Source organism: Balaenoptera physalus (genome assembly GCF_965194825.1).
Source record: "Balaenoptera physalus genome assembly, chromosome: 15".
In the NCBI taxonomy this organism is placed as follows: Eukaryota; Metazoa; Chordata; class Mammalia; order Artiodactyla; family Balaenopteridae; genus Balaenoptera; species Balaenoptera physalus.
This window is the reverse complement of record NC_138894.1, coordinates 6,786,740-6,811,821: the sequence shown is the minus strand read 5'-3', so window position 1 is coordinate 6,811,821 and position 25,082 is coordinate 6,786,740. Positions and strand designations below refer to the sequence as shown.

General features: G+C 47.0%; 1 protein-coding gene across 8 annotated transcripts in view; it reads left to right on the top strand.

Moving 5' to 3' along the window:
* IL1R1 (interleukin 1 receptor type 1) overlaps window positions 1-25,082 on the top strand; it is a 98,353-nt gene that overhangs the window by 38,688 nt on the left and 34,583 nt on the right. For 4 of the 8 annotated variants that reach the window (XM_082426362.1, XM_082426366.1, XM_082426363.1 and 1 more), the window contains exon 2: window positions 22,277-22,427. Coding sequence is in view for 2 of the 8 variants with exons in the window: in XM_082426359.1 (XP_082282485.1) it covers window positions 9,824-9,913; window positions 22,277-22,427 (241 nt within the window). In the remaining 6 variants the exon portion in view is untranslated. Of the gene's footprint in view, window positions 1-9,823; window positions 9,914-22,276; window positions 22,428-24,807; window positions 24,912-25,082 lie in introns of all 8 variants that reach the window. The other 4 variants (XM_082426359.1, XM_082426358.1, XM_082426365.1 and 1 more) reach the window with 2 other exon arrangements.

Below are 25,082 nucleotides of genomic sequence, written 5' to 3'. Positions count from 1 at the left end.
GGAGTGACAGACGAAATATTTGAAATTAGTGACCAGAATGTTTCCAAATTAGATGAAAATGATAAACCCATAGGTCCAAGAACCCCAACAAACACAAAGAAAAATACCAAGTTTCATCGTAACCAAATTGCTTAAAGCCAGTGATAAAGAATAAAATCTTAAAACAGCCAGAGAATAAACACACCTGCCGAGGAATGAGGACGACAAAATGGCAGATTTCTTACAGAAACAAGGCAGACTAGCAGACTTTGGAGTCTTATTTATAAAGTACTGAAAGGAAAAAAAAACCAAAAACCCTGTCAACGTAGAATTCTATACACAGTGAAAATATCTTTCAAAAACAAAGTTAAACTGTTTTGAACATGAAAGGCTGAATTCATCACCAGAAGATCTGAACTACAGAAACATTAAAGGAAATCCTTTAGGCAGAAGGAAAATGATGATAGATAGAGATATGGATCTATTCAGAGGAATAAAGACCCTGAGAAATGGCAATGGAATTATTACTTAAACTTCTTTAAAAGAAAACTGACTGTTTAAACAAAATAATAATGGTACAGTGCAAGGTTTGTAACATATGTAAAAGTAAAATGAGTGACAAAAATAGCACAAAGGCCAGGCAGGGAGAAATGGAAATGTAGTATTGTAAAGAGAAATTTTCATCACAAAATGTCTATTTAAAAAAGCAGAGGGCTTCCCTGGTGGCGCAGTGGTTGAGAATCTGCCTGCCTATGCAGGGGACATGGGTTTGAGCCCTGGTCTGGGAAGATCCCACATGCTGCGGAGCAACTAGGCCCGTGAGCCACAACTACTGAGCCTGCGCATCTGGAGCCTGTTTGCAACAACAGAGGCCGCGATAGCGAGAGGCCCGCGCACCGCGATGAAGAGTGGCCCCCGCTCGCTGCAACTAGAGAAAGCTCTCGCACAGAAACGAAGACCCAACACAGCATAAATAAATAAATAAATAAATTTATAATAAAAAAAAAGCAGAGAAGTGTCAAATCAATAACTTCAGCCTCCACTTTCAGGAACTAGAAGAAACATTACACCCAAAGCGAGCAGAAGATAAGAAATAATAAAGATCAAAGCAGAAAGCAATTAAGTAGAAAACAGAAATACAATAGAGAAAATCAATGACACTAAAAGCTAATTCTTTGAGATCAGTAAAACTGATAAACCTCTAGCCAGAATGATTAAGAATAAAAGATAGAAGACAGAAATATCAATAGCAGGAATTAGATGATATCACTGCACTACAGTACAAATATTAAAATGATAATAACAAAATATTAGGAACAAAATTATGCAAAAAATATTGACACTTAGATGAACTGGACAAATTCTTTGAATGACACAAACTACCAACCTCAATCAAGAAGCAAGAGATAACTTGAATAGCCCTCTATCTATTAAAGAAATTAAATTTGCTGTTAGAAATCTTTCCACGTAGAAAACTTGAGGTTTAAATAATTTCCCTGGTAAATTCTACCAAACACGTTAGGAAGAAATAATATCAGTTCTGCATAAACTCTTCCAAAAACTTGAAGGGGAGTAAATATTTCCCAACTCACAAGTTCATCCCAACTCTAAGAAGCTAGTATTACTTTGGAATCAAAACCGAAGTGAGAGAGTAGCATTGACATATATACACTACCAAATGTAAAATAGATAGCTAGTGGGAAGCAGCTGCATCGCACAGGGAGATCAGCTCGGTGAGATCACCTAGAGGGGTGGGATAGGGAGAGTGGGAGGGAGACTCAAGAGGGAGGGGATATGGGGATATATGTATATGTATAGCTGATTCACTTTGTTATACAGCAGAAACTAACACAACATTGTAAAGCAATTATACTCCAATAAAGATGTTAAAAAATAAAAATAAAAACATCTTAAAAAAAAAACCAGCACAAGAAAAGAGAGCTATAGATCAATATTCCTCATGAACACAGATATAAAAGTTTTAAACAAAATAAAATCGAATCCAACAATGTATAAAAAGGCTAATACGTCATGGCCAAACAGGCTTTATCCCAGGAATGCAAGGTTGGCTTAGTATTGGAAAATCAAGAAATGTAATTCACTATATTAATAAAACTAAAAAAGAAAAACCATATATCATCTCAACAGATGCATAAAAAGCATTTAACAAAATCCAATGTCTATTCCTGATAAAAATATCCAAAAATTAGGAATACAAGTATACTTCCTCAACCTGATAAAGAGCATCTATGAAAGATCTATAGTTAACATCATACCTGATGGTAGAATACTGAAAGCTTTCCCCTAAGATCAGGAACAAGGCAAGAATATCCACTTTTCTCATTTCTATTCAGCATTGTACTAAAGGATCTAAAAAGTCAAGTAAAAGAAATAAAAGGCATCCAGATTGGAAAAGAAGAAGTAAAACTGTATTTGCAGATACGATGGTGGTCTATATAGAAAACTCTAGGGAATCTATTTTAAAAAGCTACTAGAACTAATAAGTGAGTTTTGTGGGCCACAAGATCAATGTACAAATATCAGTTGTATTTCCATACACTAACGATGAATATCCAGGATTGGAATTTAAAGGCAATACCCTTTACAGGAGGATCAACAGTATGAAAACTTAGGGATAAATTAGACAGAAGACTTACAAGATCAGCATGTGAGGTGGTAGCCATGGGAGACTGTCCTTCCCTTGAGCCCATGGTGGGCGAGGCACTGCTCTTGTCTGCTGTCTCTGCTCGCTGCCCTCCCTGGCTTATGCCGCTCTCTCCGCAGAGACTTTTTCAAGATCTTTCCCAAATTACTGCCTTTTACCGGGTCTTTCAGATACCTAGCTCACTTCTTCTATACATGGAGCAGGGAAAGCAGAGAAAAGCACTTAATCCTTTTTCAGCCATCACCAATTCATTCCTGAGATGCTTTCCTTTTCATGAAACAGCATAGGGAAAGAAAACTCTCATCCCAGGAAACTTAGGGCTTTCCTCTGCATTCAAAACAGTATGCACTGGGACCCCTTCTTCCTGCTCTTAGGAAAGCCTGGGTTCTAGGTGGGCACCTTCTCTCTGAGACCGTTTCTCTGTGTCATTATTCCCATGGCCAGGTTGAGTTGGGCAACACCAAGTTACTTGATAAACACATGGTTAATATGTCAAAGCAACAGGAAAGCACTGTAAGTGATTATTATGTCCTAGAGAATAACAGAAAGGAATGACAAAAACATAGAGTGTGGTAAGATTTTTCAATTTCATTTACTAGCATACTTGTATTTAAAATCTTTGGTCTTTTTTTTTTTTTTTTTAATTGAAAGGTAATAAATGTTCTGCTGCTGATTTTATGATCCTGTGACCAGGGACTACAGAGTTGTCTCTGCTAGAATTCATTGCGGGGCAGTCCAAGTATGGGGTGATACTTGCTATAAAAACTCCTCTACACCCTCCTCCTTAGCTGGTCTGTTGACTACTTCTGACATTCGGGGTATTGCTATGGTTGATATGAGTGTTTTGGGACAGAGTGTGGAGGGATTCCCCTTCCTCCCCCACAAAATACATGGTTTTGTATTTTTTTATTTCTCTAGTAAATATAAAATCTTGTATTTACTAGAGAAATAAAAAAATACTTATATTTACTAGAGAAATAAAAAAATACAGACGTGAAATGATTATGGGCAAAGCATTATATTGATGAATGTCAAGTAGTTATAACAGTATACAAACTGAGAACATAAAATGTAAAGGGAAGGTGTGGAGAGGTATGGTTGAGCTGAGCCATGAAAGGCAGTCTAAATGATGACCTGGTTGATTGAGAGGAAAGAGGGAGGTATGAAGAGGTTTCTTGCTCAGGTATAGGTTGAAAAGGAGCAGATTGTCTATTTTGGATGAAAACCAGCTGGCCAGAGAAAGACCCCCTATTCCAGAAGCCCTGAATCGTCTAGGCTTTAGAGCAGCAATGTCCAATGGAATATTTTGCAGAGATGGGAACATTCTATGACTGTGCTGTTCGATATGGCAGCCACTAATGATGTGTGACTACTGAGCTCCTGAAATGTGGCTCGTACAACTGGACAACTGGATTTTTAATATTATTCAATTTTGAACTATTAAAACAGCTTCATGTTTCTAGAGGCTACACGTATCGGATAGCACGGATCTAGAGGAATACGAGAGGGACTCTTTAGTCCTGAGAGCCCATGCAGAAGTCACACTCAAGGGATCTTCTGTGTCTCCTGCCCAAAACTGGTACCAAGTCTGGATCCTGAATCTTTTATGCCGTTATTGGGAAATTGGGATCATAGGCTTCTACTACTGTCACTCTCAGGAGGACTCCAGGCCCAGTGGCGCCGGCCTCCTCTGAGGACAGTACCAGCTACGTTCTTGACCACAGGCTGAGCTCATCAGCGGGTCTAACCGTCCCAGAGTTGGGATAGCTCAGCATCCGCCATCAAGGCTCTCAATTCAGTGACTTAACTAGTAAGGATGCAAGAGGCAAAGAAGGAATCAGCGGGACCAGGGCCTCTTCTCCCACCCCTTGGACACAGCTCTCCTCCTGCCTCAGGAGAACAGTGATTATTATTGGAGTAGTTCACCAGCCGCCGAGTTATTGCCAAATTGTTTGTTCTGAGGAAAGACAAGAGAAAGGAATAGGTGAGTGTTAATATAATCTTTGGACATTAGAGAAGCGATTCAACAGCTCTGGCACTCCTGAGTCTGCCCAGATTTTCTTTCTGCTTCTACTGTCAGAAGTCGTGGCCTGCTCTTACTCTTCCAAGTACCTTTGCTGGCAGAGGCTTACTTCCCACGGGTCACACTATTTCTTGGAAAACCATTAAAGAACAACACTAGAAGCTAAATCATTCTTGCAGTTAGCATTTGCAAAGTACAAGGTTACTTCTTTTACTCAAAATAGTATATGTAAAGCTAAACCTATTTGACTATCTCATAACTCTCATTTCTCCTTTATTTGCTGGTGAGACAGTCATGATCTTAAGGAACTCTGTAACTGGGTAGCGTTCAGAGGTGATGCTGGAGAAGGGAGATAGGCGTCATTTTAATTCATAGAGACTTTGCATGCTGGGCTGATTCTACATGGTGCAGGAAGGGCCATGGGGAATCAGAACACATTCCTCAGTGTGGTCATTGCTTTGCCTGTCTGTTATTGTGCTACAAACTCAGTGACTTAAACAACAGTGTGTTATTATCTCTCATGGTGCTGTGGGTTGATGGGACTCAGCTGGGTGGTTCTCCTTTGGGGCCTTTCCTGTGGGTGTAGTCAGAAAGCAGCTGACTAGGGTTACTGGCTTAACATCCAAGATGGTGCTCCCATGGCTGGGGTAGGTTCTGGCTGTCAGCTGGGGCTCTGGACTGGGGTGCATCCATGTGGCCTTTATGAGGCTTAGTGCTTCTAATAGTGTGGCCATCTCAGGAGAGTAGTACTTCTTACCAGGTAGCTTTGGGCACCAGGAGTGAGTGCTCCAAGAGACCCAGAAAGAAGCTGAAAGGTTTTTGATGATCTTGCCTCAGAAGTTCCAGAAATTTCAATTCCACCTTATCCTATTGGTGGGTGTTGGTTAAGTCACTGCTTCGGCGGGGGTGGGGGGGCCAGATTCAAGGGGAGGGAATCTGACTTCGCCCCTTAATTAGAGGAGGAATGAAGAATTTGCAGCCATCTTTAATGTACTAGAGTGATCATATTAAAAGGAAACCACTTAGAGAAATTAAATTGGCAGTTATATTCAGGAAGTATCAAAGAGTTGAGAGGCTGCAACATGAAAATCTGGATTTTTGGAAGGTGCTTGGGGAAAAGGGAACGTGACAAAATTTAGGGATGAATTACAGAAACTTGCAGAGAACCAGTGGTGGTGGGACCACGTAGAATTACCAGGAAAGACTGTTAGATTGAAAACTGTGTTTAAGGAAAGCAGTACTTTTGTTAACATAGCTTGCATATGACTAAGCACAAAGGTTCCAATTGGCCCTGCTTGGATGACGTGGGAAAGCTGGTAATGGCTGCCTTTTGGATGGTGATGGATGATTTGGTCATTGGTGCTTTTATTATGTGTTGAAGCAATCATCAAATCAAAGACAGCTGGTATAAAAGAGAAGGGCTGCCAGTCTGGTTCTGTTAGGTTACTAACAGTTCTTGGAAGTTACTAAGTCTCCCGGCCTCTGGAACTTGCTGCGCACTTTCTGTGTTCCCATGGGAAAAACCAGGTACAAGGAGCCTCTGTGGTCATTTGCCTTCATTGAACAAGATGAAAGCTACAATTAGAACGAAGAGTTGGCAGGGCAATGTCTATCTTTCCTTCTTCATAAAGGAGGTTAAGAAATAGTTTATTGTCCGTGGAAGTCTTACGATATTTTATACTCTCTCCCCAGCTCTCCTCTCTAGTTCACACGTGGCTGTCTGATTGGTTAAAGGTCTTACAAAATCAGAGGAACTTGAGCAGAAAGGTGGTCACAGAAGCCCACACACGACTGCATAGAGGACGGGAGCCCTCAGCCGATTAAAACTGCGAAGTATTACATGGAAAGAGACATAGGTTTAAAAAGTGATTATGTGGAGCTCAGTGGATGGAAAATGTGTGAAAGGAGCAAAAAACTAGGCCATAGAAGGAAGTCCATCTAGGACAGTGGTTTTTAAATCTATCTCAGGGAACGCTGTGGTTCTGTGAGCAGTTACTGGCAGTTCCATAAATAACAAAAAACAGGCGTAGCTAGAGTCACAGAGGCGCAAGTGTAATTAAAAAAAAAAAAACTTTCCACAACTGAAGTCAACTTAGCTCATGAACCCTCATTTCCGTCTGAGGCCAGAAGAAAATCTTGCCAATGCAGAGTTGTTTAGTCTCTGCTGGGTCAAGGCTCCGTCTCTTTGGGGAGACAGCACAATCTATTCAGAGTTTTCCCTCTTCAAGTGGCTTTTTTTCTCTGGACGGTGACTGGGGTTCTTCAGGGGTGGTGGGGGTGGAGGTGTGGACTGCTTGAGGCCTGTCCTGGCACCTGGATAGGGCTTCTGCCTGCTGGTCAGCCCTCAGCTGAGCTCCTGCTTGCCCCCTGCTGGTCCCCAACTGCAGTGGCTCATCTCAGTCCCTCTGAAGCCCCCTTGGAGGGTCTGGGACGCTGAACACTCGAGGACACCCTGGACTTTAGTGAGGCAGCCTGGCCCCAGGTCCAGGCAGTTCTGCTGTCGGGCTGCCCCTCGGAACAGGCCATGCTGGACCCCAGACTTTGCCATGACATGGGTGATGTCCAGGGCTACAGCAATGGGAGCCCAGGGGTGCCTCTCTCTTCCAGGGTCCCCTCAGTCTCTTCTCCTGGGAGGAGGCTAGGGTGTCTCTTGTTTGGCGGTGGCGGAGAATGGGGGTGCTGGGCCCCCTCTCAGCGACCTTCCAGGGTCAGTAAACACCAGGCGTCTCCCCTCTGCTTTCCTTCTCACATGCTGGTTAACACTGCTCCTTTGGGTGGGAAAAATACCTTTCATTCTTTACATGACCGTACATCCTTCTGAACTCGATGGTTTATGATATAAACTCAAGGCTCAGAGTTCTCCAACACTTTGGCTTTGGGGATTCAAGGAAACAAGCACACAAAGGCTCCCTCTTTAAAGCCGTCAAGGCTAGTGTGAATGTTTATAATGGACAATCCTTCAAAGTGTCATGCCTCACAGGCCATGGGGAATGTCTTGTGTTTCAGATCACCAGAGCATGCTGTACTGGTCAGTGGGGTGCTATCTCGTGTGCATTACTAGATATTCCTCCAAAGAGGATCATGTGATCTGAGCAGCTTGACAGGTCGGGGAGGGGCTGACAATCCTCAGGGATATGGTCTCTCTTAAGGAAGGTGGCCCGGGGTGGCAGACAGTCAGGTCTCCCAAAGGATAAGTTTCAGAGGTGGGAGGGTAGTGAGGGACACACACTCCAGGAGGGGTCCCGAGGCTCTGGATGTTATTTCTGTTCCTCGTACGGTGTTGTCAAGTACACCTGTCATCATTTTCATGACGTGGTCTCTGAACTGAAGCACATGCCCGCATCCAGAGCATCTGTGCGGTGCTGAGACCAGAGCAGAGGGTGATGTAGGGTGACAGTCTCCACCTCGGGAAGCCTCCAACCCAGGGTGGAGTGAGGCAGGTGGACACACCTGTTACCCAGGAGACGGAACAGAGGGAGGAGAATCCAGGGAAGGTGGTCAGCATGGCTTTGTGAGGGAGGAGATGAATTCATGGTCCCAGTAGAGCAGTGGCTATAGGTGAGAAGGTCAGGTCTTCAGATCCCATGCCTATAATGGGGGGTGTTTGAGGGTCCCACCTGGGTTTAGGGGCCCCGGTGTCTAGTGGAACAGCTGGGGTAGGGTTAGATGGGAAGCATCGAGAGCATAAAAGAAAAATAAATGGAAAGTATAATTTTTTACTTCTACATTATTGCACAAATCAATTTTTCTTTCTACTTGTGAACTATTCAAAAATCTTCATTGTATAAATAGTAAGACAGTTTATCGCTCGTGGGATAGTTCTGCGGTGTCGAACTGTGTTAGTTTCATTCACTGCCACTCGGACACACGCACTGAAGTATTTTCAGGTGGAGGGTACAGAGGGAGGGCATCAGTGTAGGAGCTTGGATGCACACTTGTTCACAATCCTGCGTGCACGTTGGAATCATCTGGGAGGTTTAAAAACCCTGAGGTTTGGGCCTCAGCTGCAGAGTTTCTGATAGGACTGGTCTGAGCGTTGGGTGGTCCAGATGCCCTCGGTGATTCTAATATGTGGGCCAGGTTTAGAGAATGGCCACCTAAGCAGGAATAGACTAAGAGGTGGGACATGTGATGAGTTCTCATAATACTATGTCACCAACCCCAGATGTGAGCCAGTTCCTCTGAGAAAGAGGAACCATACATGTTCTAGAACCAGCTAAAATAAAAAGTGAGAAAATGTCATCATTCGAGGTCACAAGGCAAGCATTAGGGCAGAGGTGCTGCTGCTGCTGTATCGTTTATGCTTTTTTCCATCGCAGAATGATCTGGAGCAGCTGAGGCCCAGGTTATCTCAATTCTTGAGTTTCTGATGTGGATATCAAGGGATGGGTTAGGGAAAGGAGTGCCTTCCCAGCCTGGAAGGGATACAGGAAGGGGTGGTGTGTTCTATTAGGAAGGAAACAATCATCATTTACTCAGTGTCTCCTGGAAGGATGGCCTGGGTGGCTCTCAAAACAAGCTGGGGTCCAGTCACTTGCTGGAGGCACGAATTGGACGGGGAAGGGCCGCTTGGAGCCAAGCGCGCGCTGCCAGGACCCCAGCATCCTCCCCTCCCCCCCACAGAGGTCTAGGTGTGACCAATTCATTGCATTCCTCTGAGTTCAAAACGAACTACCAAACGTAAAACAGATAGCTAGTGGGAAGCAACCGCATAGCGCAGGGAGATCAGCTCTGTGCTTTGTGACCCCCTGGGCGGGGGTGGGATGGGGAGGGTGGGAGGGAGGGAGATGCAGGAGGGAGGAGATGTGGGAACATATGTATATGTATGACTGATTCACTTTGTTATAGAGCAGAAAGTAACACACCATTGTAAAGCAATTATACTCCAATAAAGATGTTAAAAAAAAAACAAAACGAACCGGTTGGGTAAGTAGGTTTTAAGCTTAAAAGCACACGAGGTCTGGCCAAGAAGTCTGGTATCAAGACTGTACCACTTGCACTGCTGCTTTTCCATTCAGGCGCTTAACTGTAACAATAAAAGTAGCAGGTGATTCGTGTAGTATCAACTCCGCGCCTGGCCCAGGTTTACAACATTAAATCCTTTAATCGCCCCAACCGCTCCACGAGGTGGGTGCTGTTACGATCCCTTTTCGCAGAAGAGGAAAGGGAGGTTCGCAGAAGTTCCGACTCGTCCAAGTTCACAAAGCTCCGGAGGCCGGCCGCCGGTCAGGCTCGGGGACAGAAGGGTGAGTGTCGCTGGAGCCTGGGAGCCGGGAGCTCTGTTAGAAATCGTGCCCAGGGACCCCGCCGTGGAGGGGGGCAACCGACTGGCGAGGTCTCGGTGAGTCGCTCCATCTCAGTCCGGGGGGAGCGCGCGGCAGCCGTCCGGGGTCCCCCGCGGGGATGCGCGGGGATGCCCGGGGAGGGCGGCACCGGAAAGGGCTGGCCGTCTCCCAGTCTCCCGAGTTGGGCGGGGTGGGAGCCGTCCCCGCCCCGCGGAGCCCGAGCCGGAGCCAGAGCCGCGCCCGCGCTTCCCGGGCGCGAGGGCGGAGCCGGCTGGGAGCACACCGCCCGGGCCCGAGCGCGGGGATGTGATTCTCGCCCGGCTCCCAGGGCGCCCCCGCCCGGCCGGCCTCCCCGCTCGCTGCCCGCGGGGCGCCCAGGTAGGAGGACGCTGGGGTGCGGGGCCGGGGTTCAGGCGGGTAGGGTTTGGCAGGGGGGCGAGGGGGGGGCGACTGTGGCTTTGGCACCTTCGCAGAGTCCCCTTTCCCTGTGCAGCGCGCAGAAAGCGTCCTTTCTGTTACCCTTGGTTGTCAGTTTGTTGTGTAAGAAGGTGATGGTAGTTTGATTTGTGGGTTTATTTTTATTTTTTGGCGGGGGGGGGGGTGGTTTATTCCTGTGTGAAGCAGGAGTAAAAGTTGTTCAAATCTGTCTTTGGGGAACTTGGCAATCTTTCTGGAGGGTTGTTCTAGGGTGTGTCTGTAAATTGCTTCCAGGCGTTTTAATCCAGCCAAATTCAACCGATTTGGGAGTGGCCCTCTTTGGGGTTTAGGGTCAAAAGTGTTGTCTTCTCGAGAAGATAAGGTGTGAATTCCCTAAACACAGTGGGGAGGGGTAACTTGTGACCCCTTCAGATGAAGGATGATGCTGGGTTGTGAAGCTACGGACACCAGGAAGACACTCATTCACAACAGGCATGTCCAGCACTTTACAGTTTATAAGGTCCTTTACACTTTTTTTTTTTGACTTCAAATCTTTTTATTTGAAAGTATTTTGTATTTGATTTGTGTTACCAACACCCTAAGTAATTTTCTAATGTAAAGACAAGTTTGAAAAGGTACATTATTACATAGGAAGGGAGCTTTAAAAAGATATGGACCAATCCTGAAAGCAGCATGGCATGGAATAGTTATTTGACACTACATAGATTAGCACTGTGTCCATTTTATCCATATATATTATTTATAAGGTGCCTAAAATAGAAGGTTTAAAATTAGATTAGTGATTATTTGTTTTAATATTTCAAATTTAATTAAAAAGTAGCTACATTAGATGTCTTTGTATGTGTTTAGGTACATTTGCACATCTGCATGTGTCTGGAACTATTATATATATATATACCTATATACAACTCCTGACACAAACCTGAATTCTAGGTGTCAACGCTCCACTTTTTAAACAGGAAGAACCCGGGGCTTGGAGAGAATGTGGTGCCACAGAATAACGATTCCAGTCGAGGTCTGCGGGAATCCAGAATCTACTAAACCGCACCACTTTCTTCTGCCATGCCTGGGGGTCACATCCATTCAATGTGGTCAAACACTGTACAGTTCTTTTAGATTTACTTAAAAGACAGATGTGGAAATAGGTAGAACTGGGGTCTAACTGGTGAATAGGGAGATCCCATTTCTGAGCTCACATCTAGCCAGTGGCCGGCAATCCAGTGTGCCCTCGCCTGACCTAGAGGATAGAATTGGGGGGACACCCGGCTGCAGCCCCCAGGGGACTTGGCTGCTCTGCCTGAAACAGAACCCAGCACATCTGGGGCCTGCAGGTCCGCCCTCTGCTAGGAGCCTCTGGGTTTGTGCTTTTGGCATGAGCCTCGAAGGCCCTTTACACTTACTGCTCTTTTATCCTCCCAGCAGTCTTGTGAGAGACATGCAATTATCACCCTTCTGCTCCAGCGGAGGAAGCAGAAGCTTAAACAGGGTGGTTAACTTGTTGGAGGGCTGGCATCCAGAAGGAGACAGAGACCTCTGGACTCCACACCCTACGGCTTCTACTTTATGGCATGATAGTTCCCAGTGGTCCTGCCTTCCAGAGCTTCTGGAAGGTGAATGTGCAAAATGGGACTCTGGGACCGTTAAGAAAATGAGAACTACGGGTGGTGCTGGGGAAGGTGGCTACCATTTCCCCACCCAATCTGCTATGCAGCTACAGGCATCGTTTTCTCTCTGGACTCCTTTTAGTTTCTTATCTAGTATATCCTATTTAGTATTTCATTTAATATTCTGTATTCGTATCCTACCTTAAGTTTTGTGCTAGACAAAAACGTGGGGCCTTTGGGATGGGATTTGATGGAGAAGGGGTGTGGCAGTTGTGTGGGAGCCCTGATTTATTGTGTCTTGTTTGGCTGTGTGCCATTCTGCTGTGTGTGGAGCATCTCCCGCACCTGAATGTCCTCAGGGGGCCTCCCTGCGGTTCCAGAAAGGATACTTGACCTGAATTCTCACATGAATTTGGCAGAGGCAGGAAAAACCCTCCTCGTTTCTAATAGGCTCTGCGGGGCCCTTTGTGGGCTTTCTTTTATGGCTCTGAAACACGTAGCATCTTGAGTAATTCCTTCACTGTTGGTGAAACACTATTTTAGATTCACTTAACAAATGTTTATTGGATGTCTACTGTGTGCCGGGGACTGGTCCATGTACTGAGGATAGAGCAGTGAACCAGATAGATGCAAATTCCTGTCCTCTAATGGAGGGGAGTCCTCTGGATGAAGTCACAGGACATTGGCGGTCTCTCTGCATAATGCGGTTCTTGGAAATTTGCCCCCTTGGACAAGGTGTGGGGAAACGGACTGCCCTCAGGCAGGACATCACTTGATATACTCTGGCTCAGCCATGGCCTTGGACCAGGACAGATGGAGAGCCTGTGACGGGGATGCATCGGTGGGAGGTGTGTCCACCTGGAAGTAGGTAGAGAGGTTGTGGAGAGAACATGTCATTGATCAAAGTGGCAGAGCTGGACAATCGCAGGGAAGCTACCATAGCATAGCGGGTAGGGGAGCGCAGAGGTTGTTATTATGATGGTACATGATAGACTCAATGTGAACTTGCCGCTTTGAAGGACAGAAATCGTCAGGGGCTCTGCCCCACGATGCTCCCCATCTGCTGCTGTCAAGCAGGCACTTGCTTGCGTCTTCCTGTCGGCCCACCTTTGGATTCAGCGCTGTCCCCTCTTTTAGGCATGTGGCAGAGTAACAGAGACAATTTTTTCATTACTACCCATTCTGGAAAGGATTTGTAAGATGCTATGAATTAACAATGGGAAGAAAGTAAAACAAGAATGGAGACAAAGAGGAGTCTAGAAATGTATAAAAGGTAAAGCTTGATGAACTATGTACTTGTTTTTATTGAAGTAGAGTTGACTTACAATAATTCAGGTGTATAGCAAAGTGATTCCGTTATTCATCTATATAGATATTCTTTTTCATATTAGTTCCCATTATGGGTTATTACAAGATATTGAATATTGTCCCCTGTCCTTGTTGTTTAACTATCTTATACGTAGCAGTGTGTATCTTGTAAGGTGACCCAAGCGGGGCTGCAGGGGCGGAGGAAAACACAGTGCCCAGCCGTGCTGGCTCCTCTGCACCGCCCCGGGGCCCTCCCAGCGCTGCTGGACCGGACGGCAGAGCAACCTAACGAGCATCTCAGGGTGCGCCCGGGCCCTGGTGTTTCTAAAGCCCCCAGGGTGGTTCTAACGAGTAGTCAAGGCCGACAGCAACAACACACTTTCCTGCAGGCAGTGGGAGAGGGGACACCTGGCAGAACACAGCTGCCCATGTCTTCGAGATGCAAAGGAAGTCCTCAGGAGATGCAAAAGCATTCCTGGTAGAGAGAAGCGGGAACTCTCTCCTGAAGGTCCCCATTTAAGAGGTACAAAGAGCGAGTTTCAGGGCATCTCTTAAGGGACCCCCGCTAAAAGTGCCGTTTGGTGCATTTCAGCGGGACTCAGGGTGCTGTTGATGGGGGTGGAGGAGCATCTTGGCACGCCGGGCTCTGCACCTCTGGCTTCCCAAACCAGAGGACTCATGGATCCCTGAAAATATAGCCGATGGCTCCTGACCAAGAGTCAAATTAAGAGTTAGATGCTGTCACTTTAGACCAGTGCTTCTCGCCTCATTCGAAACCCAATACCCCCTTTGAATGCGAATATGGTAAACACCCTTTTACAATTCCAGAATGATATAATAAAACTTACCTACAACATAATTTCCAAATAATCAATATAATAGTAGACGTAAAGAATAAGTAAAGTAATTTGGGTTAAAGTGGTGTATTCTGGTGTGTGAATGCTTGGGCAGAGCCACACCAGGACCTGTGAGGTCAGCGGTGCTTTATGCAGACCGAGTGTGAGGACATGGGGCGGCTGCCCGTGATGAGGACTGACTCCTGATCAAGGTCTAAGTGGTGGTCCAGGGCCAGTCCTCCCTCTGTTATCACAGTGGTTGCATCCCCCGGAAAATTCAGGGGGATGAAACTGTGCCAACAAAATATATTTTATCTAAGTGGAGCGTGGAGTGGGGTGCTAGGCTCCCAAAGTGGTAAACGATGCTTCTGTCGCCATGAATGTCTGCAGGACCCTGGAAGTCAAGGAGGATGAGGGACAGGTCTTCGCTGGGTAGGGCCGTTCCCGATGTGTAGCGCCCATTGTCTCCGCCACTAAATGGCTACCCAAAGGGTCCCCTTCCCCACAGTTTCCAAAATGTGCTCCCTCAGGGGAAATGCTGGCCCCATGGAGAACCACTGCTTTCACTGCATCACTAGGTGATAAGCGATGAAAGCGCCAACGCGGGTGTGTGCCCTGAAATAGCAGGGCACTCATAGTAGCAGGTGTGAGCTGGCCGGCGGGATGCGTGCGCGTGAACTGTCAGAGGGTCGCAGAGGAGGTGATAGAAATCACACCGGTGAGGGCCGCATGCAGCAGGGTTGGGGGGGGGGGTTGAGTGCTCAGAGGTACCCGGGAACTTTAGGGGGGATGGAAACAGTCTATATCCCAATGGAGGTGTTCCTGGTATATACAGTTGGCACAGTTTATGGAATTGTACACTTAAGATTTGTTGTGTGTTTCATCATATGCATGTTTTACTTCAATTAAAAAAACCCACAGTTGCACAGAAACGAAGACACAACACAGCCATAAATTAATTAATTAATTAATTAAAAAAAAAAAACCCACAGGAGTGAAGACACTGGAAGATTCTTGTAGAGACTGTCTGGTCCTCTGAGACTCACCTGTAGTCGGCACTCTGTTCTCAGCTGACCAGAAGGCAGTGCTCGGGGCATTCTGTCTCTCACAGTTGACTTTTTGCAAGTCCTGTGTGGCCGGACTCAGCTCAGAGCCTTTGGCAAGTGTCTGGGTTGGGGCTATGCTTCAGGATGAGATTCTGGAAGGGGCAAGGCAGTGCGCTTAAAAGGTCACCAGGGATGGAGACCAGAGTCACTCCCATCACCGGGTCTGGTTTCTCTTGTCCAGGAGCCCAAGGAAGGCAAGGTGGAGACCTTGCCAAACTCCAGCCTAGCGGTCAAGCCCACTCCTGTCTGTAGCCCTCTTGTGATGGTAATTACTCCCTCTGTGCCTCATTTTCCCCTTTGCCCTTAAAACCCACATGACACCACCAATCTGGTGGCTTTGAGCCGTGTGAGAGCTGAATAACTTAGATTTCCTAGCAACACCGGAAATCTCTGTGGCTATTTTTATTTTATCTTCATGTCCTGTACATGATACCCTTATGATAAAAGAAAAAAAAGCAACTTTCCTTGTCCTGTTTGGGTAAATAAGTCAAATAGTTCTGTGAGCTAGCCTTTTGGATCTGTCCCCTGAGAGGAAGATCACCAACATTTCAGGGTTTTTTGGATTTTCTGAGAGGATAAGTGTTCCTTTTACCTCTGTGGTGGGAGTGGTTTTGTTTGCTCAGAGGTGTGGAAAGCTTTTTCTTGGGGGGAGATCCGTGACAGCCATGCCGACCACATAGTCGGGGTTCAGGATGTCTGTGTGTTGTTCATCTCTGCAGAATGGGAACAGTCATCATGTCACGTCGGGGGCACACCGTGGCGACCCCCAGGCGGTCACGTTCATGTTCTCCTTCCCCGTATGGAGCTGTCCTGGGGCCCCCTCCATCCTTGGGGCTGGGCTGCTCTGTGTGCCTGGCCTGGTGGGTGTGAGTCTGTGGGACCCCAGTGCATCCTTTTCTCATGGTTGGTACAGAATAGAGATGACCGCGGTGCTTACGCAGGATAGTGCCTCTCCTATCTTACCTCCAAAATGCTCCTCTTGGGGAGTGAAGAGTAGATGCTCAACCCAGCACTCCACGGTATCACTTTAAGGGATAGTTCTTTGCCTCATGTTTTTTTTTTTTTTTTTGACTGACACCAAGCATTGTAAATGGATGACCACAACAAAAGCAACAATGATTGCAATTACCAAACACGAAACACACTCATGCTATGTCATAATATTGACATTCAGTCCAGTAATCCTCCACTGTAACAGCGCCTTTACTTTGCAGTGAAAATTGATTTGTATATTTTTTGTCTCTCAGTCCTTGTGGGATTTTTTTTTTTATTCAAACAGAAAGTCACAAAAACTATAATCATCCTCATCAGTTCACTCAGTCCCATGTAATTAATTTTTTTTTCATCTTGATCTTTTGTTAGCACTTTTATGAGTTCATCAGTTTTTCATTAGAGTTCTGAAAATGCTTATTCATTCAGTTCAGCAGTACAGTCAGTTACCAGAAACCTGTACTTGTCAGAGTCTTTTCCATGAATTCCTTGAAGATGAAACCCTTTTATAGGAACACATTTGCAAAAGCTTCAGAGTACACCCAGAACTGTCTGTAAATGACAAAAGACTTAAAAATGACCACGGTTAAAGATTTGATGAAAGTTCATAATAATGCAATTGACAAGGAAATTTAGTTATTTCTGAGATACACATTTTAAAGTAATAACTAGAATTATGACTTATTATACCAGAACATATAAGATTTTTAGAAATTTCATGTAATGTCTGAAACATTTATATTAACATATTTCCATACAAATAACCCAATGAAAGTTTAGTATTAGTTGTTTTGTTTGTTTGTTTATACTGCAGGTTCTTATTAGTCATCAATTTTATACACATCAGTGTATACATGTCAATCCCAATCGCCCAATTCAGCACACCACCATCCCCACCCCACCGTGGTTTTCCCCCCTTGGTGTCCATATGTCCATTCTCTACATCTGTGTCTCAATTTCTGCCCTGCAAACCGGCTCATCTGTACCATTTTTCTAGGTTCCACATACATGCGTTAATATACGATATTTGTTTTTCTCTTTCTGACTTACTTCACTCTGTATGACAGTCTCTAGATCCATCCACGTCTCAACAAATGACTCAATTTCGTTCCTTTTTATGGCCGAGTAATATTCCATTGTATATATGTACCACATCTTCTTTATCCATTCGTCTGTCGATGGGCATTTAGGTTGCTTCCATGACTTGGCTATTGTAAATAGTGCTGCAATGAACATTGGGGTGCCTGTGTCTTTTTGAATTATGTTTTTCTCTGGGTATATGCCCAGTAGTGGGATTGCTGGATCATATGGTAATTCTATTTTTAGTTTTGTAAGGAACCTCCATACTGTTCTCCATAGTGGCTGTATCAATTTACATTCCCACCAACAGTCTTTGCCTCATGTTTTATCTCTTGGAGACTTTTCTTTCCTCTTCATGACATAGCCCTGTATCCTCTAATATAAAAATGATAACTCCCCCTAGAAAAGCTTCAGGGAGAATCCTGACCCCTGGAAGATGGGATCTGAGTTCCCTGGCCATCTACAGCTTCTCTGGGGGGGATTTGTAGCTCTAGTTTAAAAAAACAAGGACTTGTGTAAACACAGAATTCTAAAGTATTTCCCACCATCGTGTAGTTCCCTGGCTTTATAAGTTCCCAAAACTGACATTTTTGGTCTGAACAATATCGACTGTTTAATAACTGGTTGAATGCTGGTAACAGGTGAACATCATAATTATGAGCTTCATTTTAATACCGTCATCCATTCCCCGTGCATGTTTCCACTGATTTTCAATAGAACATGTGGGTGGTGACATTTCACGAGCTGAGGAACCTGCCTTATAGTCCTTGCTTTCCCCAGGGGCTCATCCACTGTACCTGCTTAGTTATAGGTGAATTAGTTGGAGCGTCATTCTCTGAATATTTTCCCATGATGTCCGATATACGTGGAGGCCACGTTGATTAATGTTTGGGATGAGAAGTTGTAGTAAATAATGCAGTCCGTGTCTTTACGCGGCGCTCAGTGTGGAGAGTGAGTAGGCATAAGGTGGAAATGTGGAAAGTACCATTAGGATTTCCTTTTATATTTAGGAGGCGGGGCTCTGCTACTTAAGGTCCCTGGAAGAGGATGGGGCCCCCTAGTGTTGTCATGTCTCTCCTTGGGTTTCTCCAGAAACTTCCCTTAGACCTGGCAGGAGAGATCCCACCCAGGCCCTGTACTTTGGAGGGTTCTGTTCTGTTTCTCAGAGCCGGCTGCTGGCCTCAGCATGGCTAGGAGTCTGTAGGGCCAAGATGGTCCAGGGTCCAGGGATGGTCCAGGGGCCCAAGAGCCCTGGAATTCCCTGCCCAGATAACCTGGACTTGGATTCCAGGGCGTGTGCAACCCTCTTTCCTGGGTTGTCCACTGGGGACTCCACTGCCTGAGGGCCTCCCTGGTCTGCAGAGTGACCAGGGCCAGTCGGGAGGACGTGTGCCTGTATGCACACTCAGGGCCCTCACAACATGGGATGGAGCTGGGGGCAGGCCGGGGAGTCAGGCTTGGAGTTTACTGTAGATAGAAACTGCTCAAGCCCCACTGGGCACTGCCCCCTGTAGACCCTGTGTGGGAGGGTGCAGCCCGGACCCTGGGCCCACGCAACAGTGTGTCTTCATGCATCTGGGGCGCATCTGCTGTGCGCCACCTCAGTCCTCTGCCTGGCTTTTGTCCTGGAAGGCAAGAGTCACAGAGAGGGGGAATTCCTCAGAAACAAGAAGGAAATTCCTCAGAAACAAGAAGGAAATTCCTCAAGAATAAGAAGGCCTTAATAGATGCTCTGTGGCCACAAAGTAGGAGCAAATGCCCTGCCCCGCCCTTCACTGTGGCTCTGGGACTTGAGGAAACCCCTTGGGTTCTCATGACAGCACCCCACCCCCATGTCTCTTTTCCTTTGTCTGCACTGGGTGTGGAACTTCTTGCAGTGACAGCAAGGCACTATGGATAAAGTCAGTCCTTCCCGGAAGGGGGGGCTTTGGTTGGGGCCAGTACGCTCACTGTAAATTCTCATGCTTAATCTGTGTTCTTATAAATTAGCTCACGTTGAAGTTTCTCATTCTGGGTCTAGGAGGAAATTGCTCTATGCCTCACATTTGTACTTTCACTTTGTCTTTAATAAGCCACTAGCCTTCTTTGTATGTTCTATGTGCCACATAGGCATGCTGTGATTACTAGTTTCCAAACGGTATCACCAAAGAGCAATGGGAGCTGTGCTTGGGGAGCTCAGCAGGGCTGGCTTTTGCAGCGAGCGTCGTAGAAAGTCACGCCTTGTATTTCCACTCCACGGTGCACTGTCGCGAGTGGGCCAGGCTGCTGGAGGTGGGGCGAGTAGCCGAGGCCTGTGGACCCAGGTCCCCCTACGACGGCCCTGGGTCGGGCAGTGGGGTACCTCAGTGCACTGCTGCACCCCTGCGCATCGGCTGGAAGCTGCTGTGGAGGGGATGTTAGCAGGTCTGGGAAACCTCGTGTGTGATATAGGCATCCTACATCGAGGCAGGAAAGGAGGCCGGGCGGTGTCTCAGGGCTTGTTCATTGATTGGGGGAATTAATCGTTTTATGTGGACAGTTCACCTGAAAAATAACACAGTGGAATAATTCGGTGACTGTTGTCGATATTTTCTAAAGGGACAGTTTGAATTTTATTACAAACCGATTTCAAAACTCACCGTGGACGTTGCTAGGTTGTCGCCTCTGGACACGGGCGGGGGGTGAGGCTCACCCAGTATCCCTTCTGGCATTGAAGTGCTCCTCCCGCAGTCCTGCTTCTGCTGCCCTTTCCCGCAGAGCCGCCCTGCCTTCCAGCTGTGAGCCTTTGTCCCACGCCTTACGAAGTGGTCCACCGTCTCCAGCATGAGTCTCGGCCGGCTCCAGCCCCCAGTGACGGTTCCCCTCGAATTTCTCTTCTCTGACTCACACGTGTACCCGTATCCCATCCGCCCCCACCTCGATTCCAGGCGGGTCTTGGTCTCTCTTTGGTCTAGTGCAAAGATGGTGGGTGGGTTCCTTCTTTCGCTCCCTCCCTTTCTCTTTCCTTCCACCCTTTCTCCCACAAGTATTTCTTGAGCTCTTCCCTCGTGCAGGATGTGTAGGAGTGGGCCCTGCTCCCAGGAGTTCGGGAGAGGAGTGGGTGCGCCCTGTACCCTTCTCTCCTGGCCAGGTAGGACAGTCCAGCGACCAGGGGAGCCGTCCGGCGCGGCCAGAGCCCTGCGTCCCCGCGCCCACGTCTGAGACACCCGGTGCAGAGTGCCAGGGAGAACCCGTGTGACTTGGTGCTCTTGGCTGTGGAGGAAGGGGTGTGTGCGGGGGCCCCTGGGAGAGGCTCTTGATCAGAATCCGCTCAGAGCTGGTCAGAAGTCACAGGAGAAGCCGGCCAACTAGGAAGGGTCGCATCGAATGGCAGTCCTGGGAGGCATTGTGCAGGCACTGAGGACGCAGAAGGACACAGGTCTTACAGATGCACCAGAGAGGAGACTGCCAGGAAGGTGATGGAGGAGGGGGGGTGGGCCCTCATCCCTGGGAGTCTGGAAGGAGGGGCGGTGGGTGCAGCCACGTGCTGCAGAGCCTTCCAGTAAGATGGGGACAGGGGGGCCCTTTGCATGGAGCAACCAGGAGCGTGTGGTGGCCTGGGCTGTTCATTTCACAGGGGCCGTGAGACTGGGGGGGCAGAGAGCAGGCCATTCCACAGTGGATATGAAAATCCTTTTAAGAAGTTTCTGGAGCAAAGAGGAAGAGGGAAAGCGAAGTGGTTAGAGGGCTGTGGGGTGTCCTTCCCTGCAGAAGGTTTCCTGGGCCTTCCAAACAAATCCGGTCCACTTGCCCGTCCACCCCTCCCCCAGTCTGTTAATTTCTCCCAGACGTCATCCACGGGACCGCCATCAGCTGCGGTCATTCTGGGCCACACGACTGGCGGTGGGGAGGGCCCTTTGCTGGGCCTGCAGACGGGACTATCTGGGAGGCTTGTCTTTGATCTCGTGTCCTGTTATGATTCATGATGACGAGCTCTGACACCTTGATGGGATACCCTGTACTTTCTCTTAAGTCCAAAATGAATAACAAGGGTGGCATTTAGCACATGTAGCCTAAGCAGAATGTTTGGCGTTGTATTAGGCTGTTTTATCCACTGGGCATTAAAAGGCCTTATGCTGAGGCCTTACAAGCTTCTCAGAGGCCTAAGGAAATGATTCAGACCTGAGAAAAAAATATTACACTCCAAAACACTAAAAGGAAACTTCAAAACCAGGGAATGAATGGTGAAACGTCTCGAGGACGTCACAGTAGGGCATTCCCAGCTCAGCTTTTTAGAAGTTATCTTAAGTTATGTAATTTGGAATGCCAGTGTGTTAATATGCTTGGTGCAAAGGAAGAGTGAGGATTCTGAGGGTGTGACTGTTATTAAACAGGGCCTGGAAGGTTTTCCTGGCATCTGGTGTGTTTCACTGAGCATTATTCTCTAGGTGCGTTAAGTGGCCAGGTGCGTCAAGTGGCCAGGTGTGTTAAGTGGTGGGCTCCCCGAGGTGGTTTGACTCATCCCTGTGTGCAGCAAAGTGCCAGGTGTGTGCGTTTAATCAAAACAAACTAGACGTCATATATACACTATAGATACTATGTATAAAATAGATAACTAATGAGAACCTACTGGATAGCACAGGGAACTCTACTCAGTGCTCTGTGGTGGCCTACATGGAAAGGAAATCCAAAAGAGGGGATCTCTGTATACGTAGAGCTGATGCACTTTGCTGCACAGCAGAAACTAACACAACATTGTAAAGCAACTTTACGCCAATAAAAATTAATAAAAAACTAGGGGTTGTCAGCCTCTGTATTCTTCACCCCTGACTTGATTTTCTGAAACTGTTTTCTCAAAGGACTGTGGAACACGTGCCCTTTAAACAGGTGACTCATCTTTGTAAGCTTGTTTTGTTTTTTTGGACCCCTTGAGATCTGTGTGGTGGTCGGGGACTTGATGTTCTTTGTTCCAGCTCATGCTTGTGTGTGCATTTCCTTCCCCAGGTAGATGCGCCCCCGGAAGATGGTGACTCCTTCGTAAGGAGCAGGTCACTTCCTACGAGACAAGGCCTTCTCCACAGTTACTGGTTTGATTCACCCCAGGGGCCCGCCGGCCTTTTCTCGTCAACAGCTGAAGTCCTCCACCCTGTTTCAGGTAGTTCTGGACTATTTCCCATTGTATACAAAATATTTTGGTTTTGGCGGTACATTTTTCTTTGGGACATCTCCGTAGTTTTATCTGATTTCTGAAGGGGTCTGTGAACCCATTAAGAAGCACTGCTCACCCGCTTTCTCAGGGTCGCCTTCCCTTCAGCTTCAGCTGTGACCACGTGACGGTGGCTCCCAGGGCAGGTCTGAGCTGCCTCAATTCCAGATCATCCCGGGTTCCATGTCCATTTCACTGAATTTCCACCTCACGATCGAATTCTTGATTTCTGTTACATGGTCTCAGGAGACCCAGGCCGGTGGTGCAGTGAGGGACACCCCAGGCATCTCCTCGGCTGTGTGGGTGCCGGAACCTGCCCTCCTCACCTGCCCTGCCCTTGCTGGTCCCACCTGAGGGAATCAGGGCCGGTGGGTCCTAGACCCCTTCTCTGGCTTGCCTCTGAGTGGGTCTCAGATTTGCCGCCTTCCGTCTGTCTGTCACTGCTGCCCGCTCATGCCTGCATCCCTGCTCATCTACAGCCCTTCCCCAGACACCTGCTCTCCCGTTTATATTCCACATGGCTGCCAAAATTTCCTTAAAAAATGAAAATCTGATCGTATACCACTCTGTGGCTTAAAACCATTAAGTGATTGTTTTGCCACCTACAAATGGCAGTCCCAGTTGCTCAGCAAGGCTCTTCGTGTCCTGGGCACCTTCCATCTCTCCAGCTTTGCCTCTTGGCACCTCACCTTTGTTTTTTTTTTTTGGCCGCACCCAGCACGGCACGTGGGATCTTGGTTCCCCGACCAGGGATTGAACCTGCGCTCCCTGCAGTGGAAGCGCGGAGTCTTAACCACTGGACCGCCAGGGAAGTCCCGGCGCCTCACCTTTGACTTATGCTCCGGAACATGATGAATCTCCCCCATGCTGTCCCCACCGTGAGGCTCACCTGGTCCAGAAACCCTCCTTCAGGGCACGTTAGGCCCTGTCTCCCCTCCTACCCGGGGCATCTCTCTCCCCGTGGACAGTCAGTCCCGCATTGTGGTGTAACTCCGCAGACATGTCCACCCTCCCTGCTGGCTGGTGAGCTCCTCGAGCCCCTGGGTCATTATTCCTAGTTTTGTTCCCAGGACCAAGTGTACACACAGGCATGTAGTAGCTCTTCCATATACAGTTGTTGATTTGGCAGCAAATGAATAAAGAAATGAATGGATATCTGAGAACATTTTACCAAAACTTACCTCTGTCATCAGAGCATGGGGTGACTTATAATAACTAATTCAGAGTGTGACCATTTGCCAGACAATGTTCTAAACCCTTCATGTGTGACAACTCACTGAATCCCCACAACAGCCTGCAAGGACAAATACTGTTATCATCATCCCCATTTTGTCCAAAGGGGGAACTGTGACACAGAGGCTGAACTTTTATCCAGTGTGCCAGTGACGGGTATGTGGGATGTATTGCGTGATCACACGTGGCTGACGGCTAAATTGTGACCATCTTGAAGAGCAGGTTCTTGTTTTATATTTCACTTTATTTATTTTGAATTTTTAAAATTATTTTTGTCCCTGGCACTAGCATATACAGCCTGGTATACAGGCTGTGTATGCTGGTATACAGCAGAACACAAATGTTGTTGAGGGATTTTCTGATTTGGCCAGCCTTTCGAGGACTAGCAGGGTGAAGGCTAGTCAGGTTTGGCTTCACCCTTGGAATTTTGTATTGTTTGGGGACATACGGGGGTTTTTGTTCATTTTTTTTGTTTAGTTTGGCCTTGGATGGTACGTCTTTACCTGCTTCCTCTACACTGTCCGCAGTCATGGCACTCTTAACCCCCATCCCGTGGCCTGGAGCCGACCCCCTTGCCCTAGGATCCTGGAGACTGACAGGGATTCAGAAGGTCCCCTGCTGAGAGGAAGGGGCTTCTCTCACCCCCCTGCTTTTTCCCAGAGCAGTTCCAGGGCAGGCGAAGTAAAACCTGGACCCCTGGGGCCGGGCTCCTGCATTTTATGGGCTATTAGATAGGAAGGGGTCTGAAGTCATCCAGCTCATTGCCAACTGTGCAGACGAGGAAACTGAGGCTCAGGAAGAGTTGTGTCCAAGATCACACTGTCCTTGGACTTGCAATTATTAAACATTGTTTGCCCACAGTTAATTTGGAATTATATCTCCAGACACACTCTGTATGAATTTAGCCTGGCACCTTCCTTGTCTTCTCCCCTGCCCACTCATCGAACAAGCCGGAGCTTGTGACTAAATGAACTAACACCTGGCAGAGTTCAGTTGATTTTGTGGTGTCTTTAATAAATTAATGTGAGTAATGGATTGGCCTGGAACAGGTAATTGGGAAATGTTTTAACCCTTTATTTACTTCCTTCTATCCTAGAAATTTAGAACACACTTCCTCAGGGTTACAGAAATAGTTAATAAGCCAGACTGCAAGACGTCAAAGCCTCCTATCTTATTTAATAATCTGAATACAGGTTCAAGGTAAATATGATAATAATACTCTTAATCTAGACTAATTTGGGAGAAGGCTAATTTATGTGAGTAAAATGTCAGAATTACAGGATACTAACGGAATGTGGTCTCATGGCTCTGAGACAGGTTTCAAGGCTTGAATCAGGTACAGGGATTACTGTCCTCATGCTGGGGGTAAAC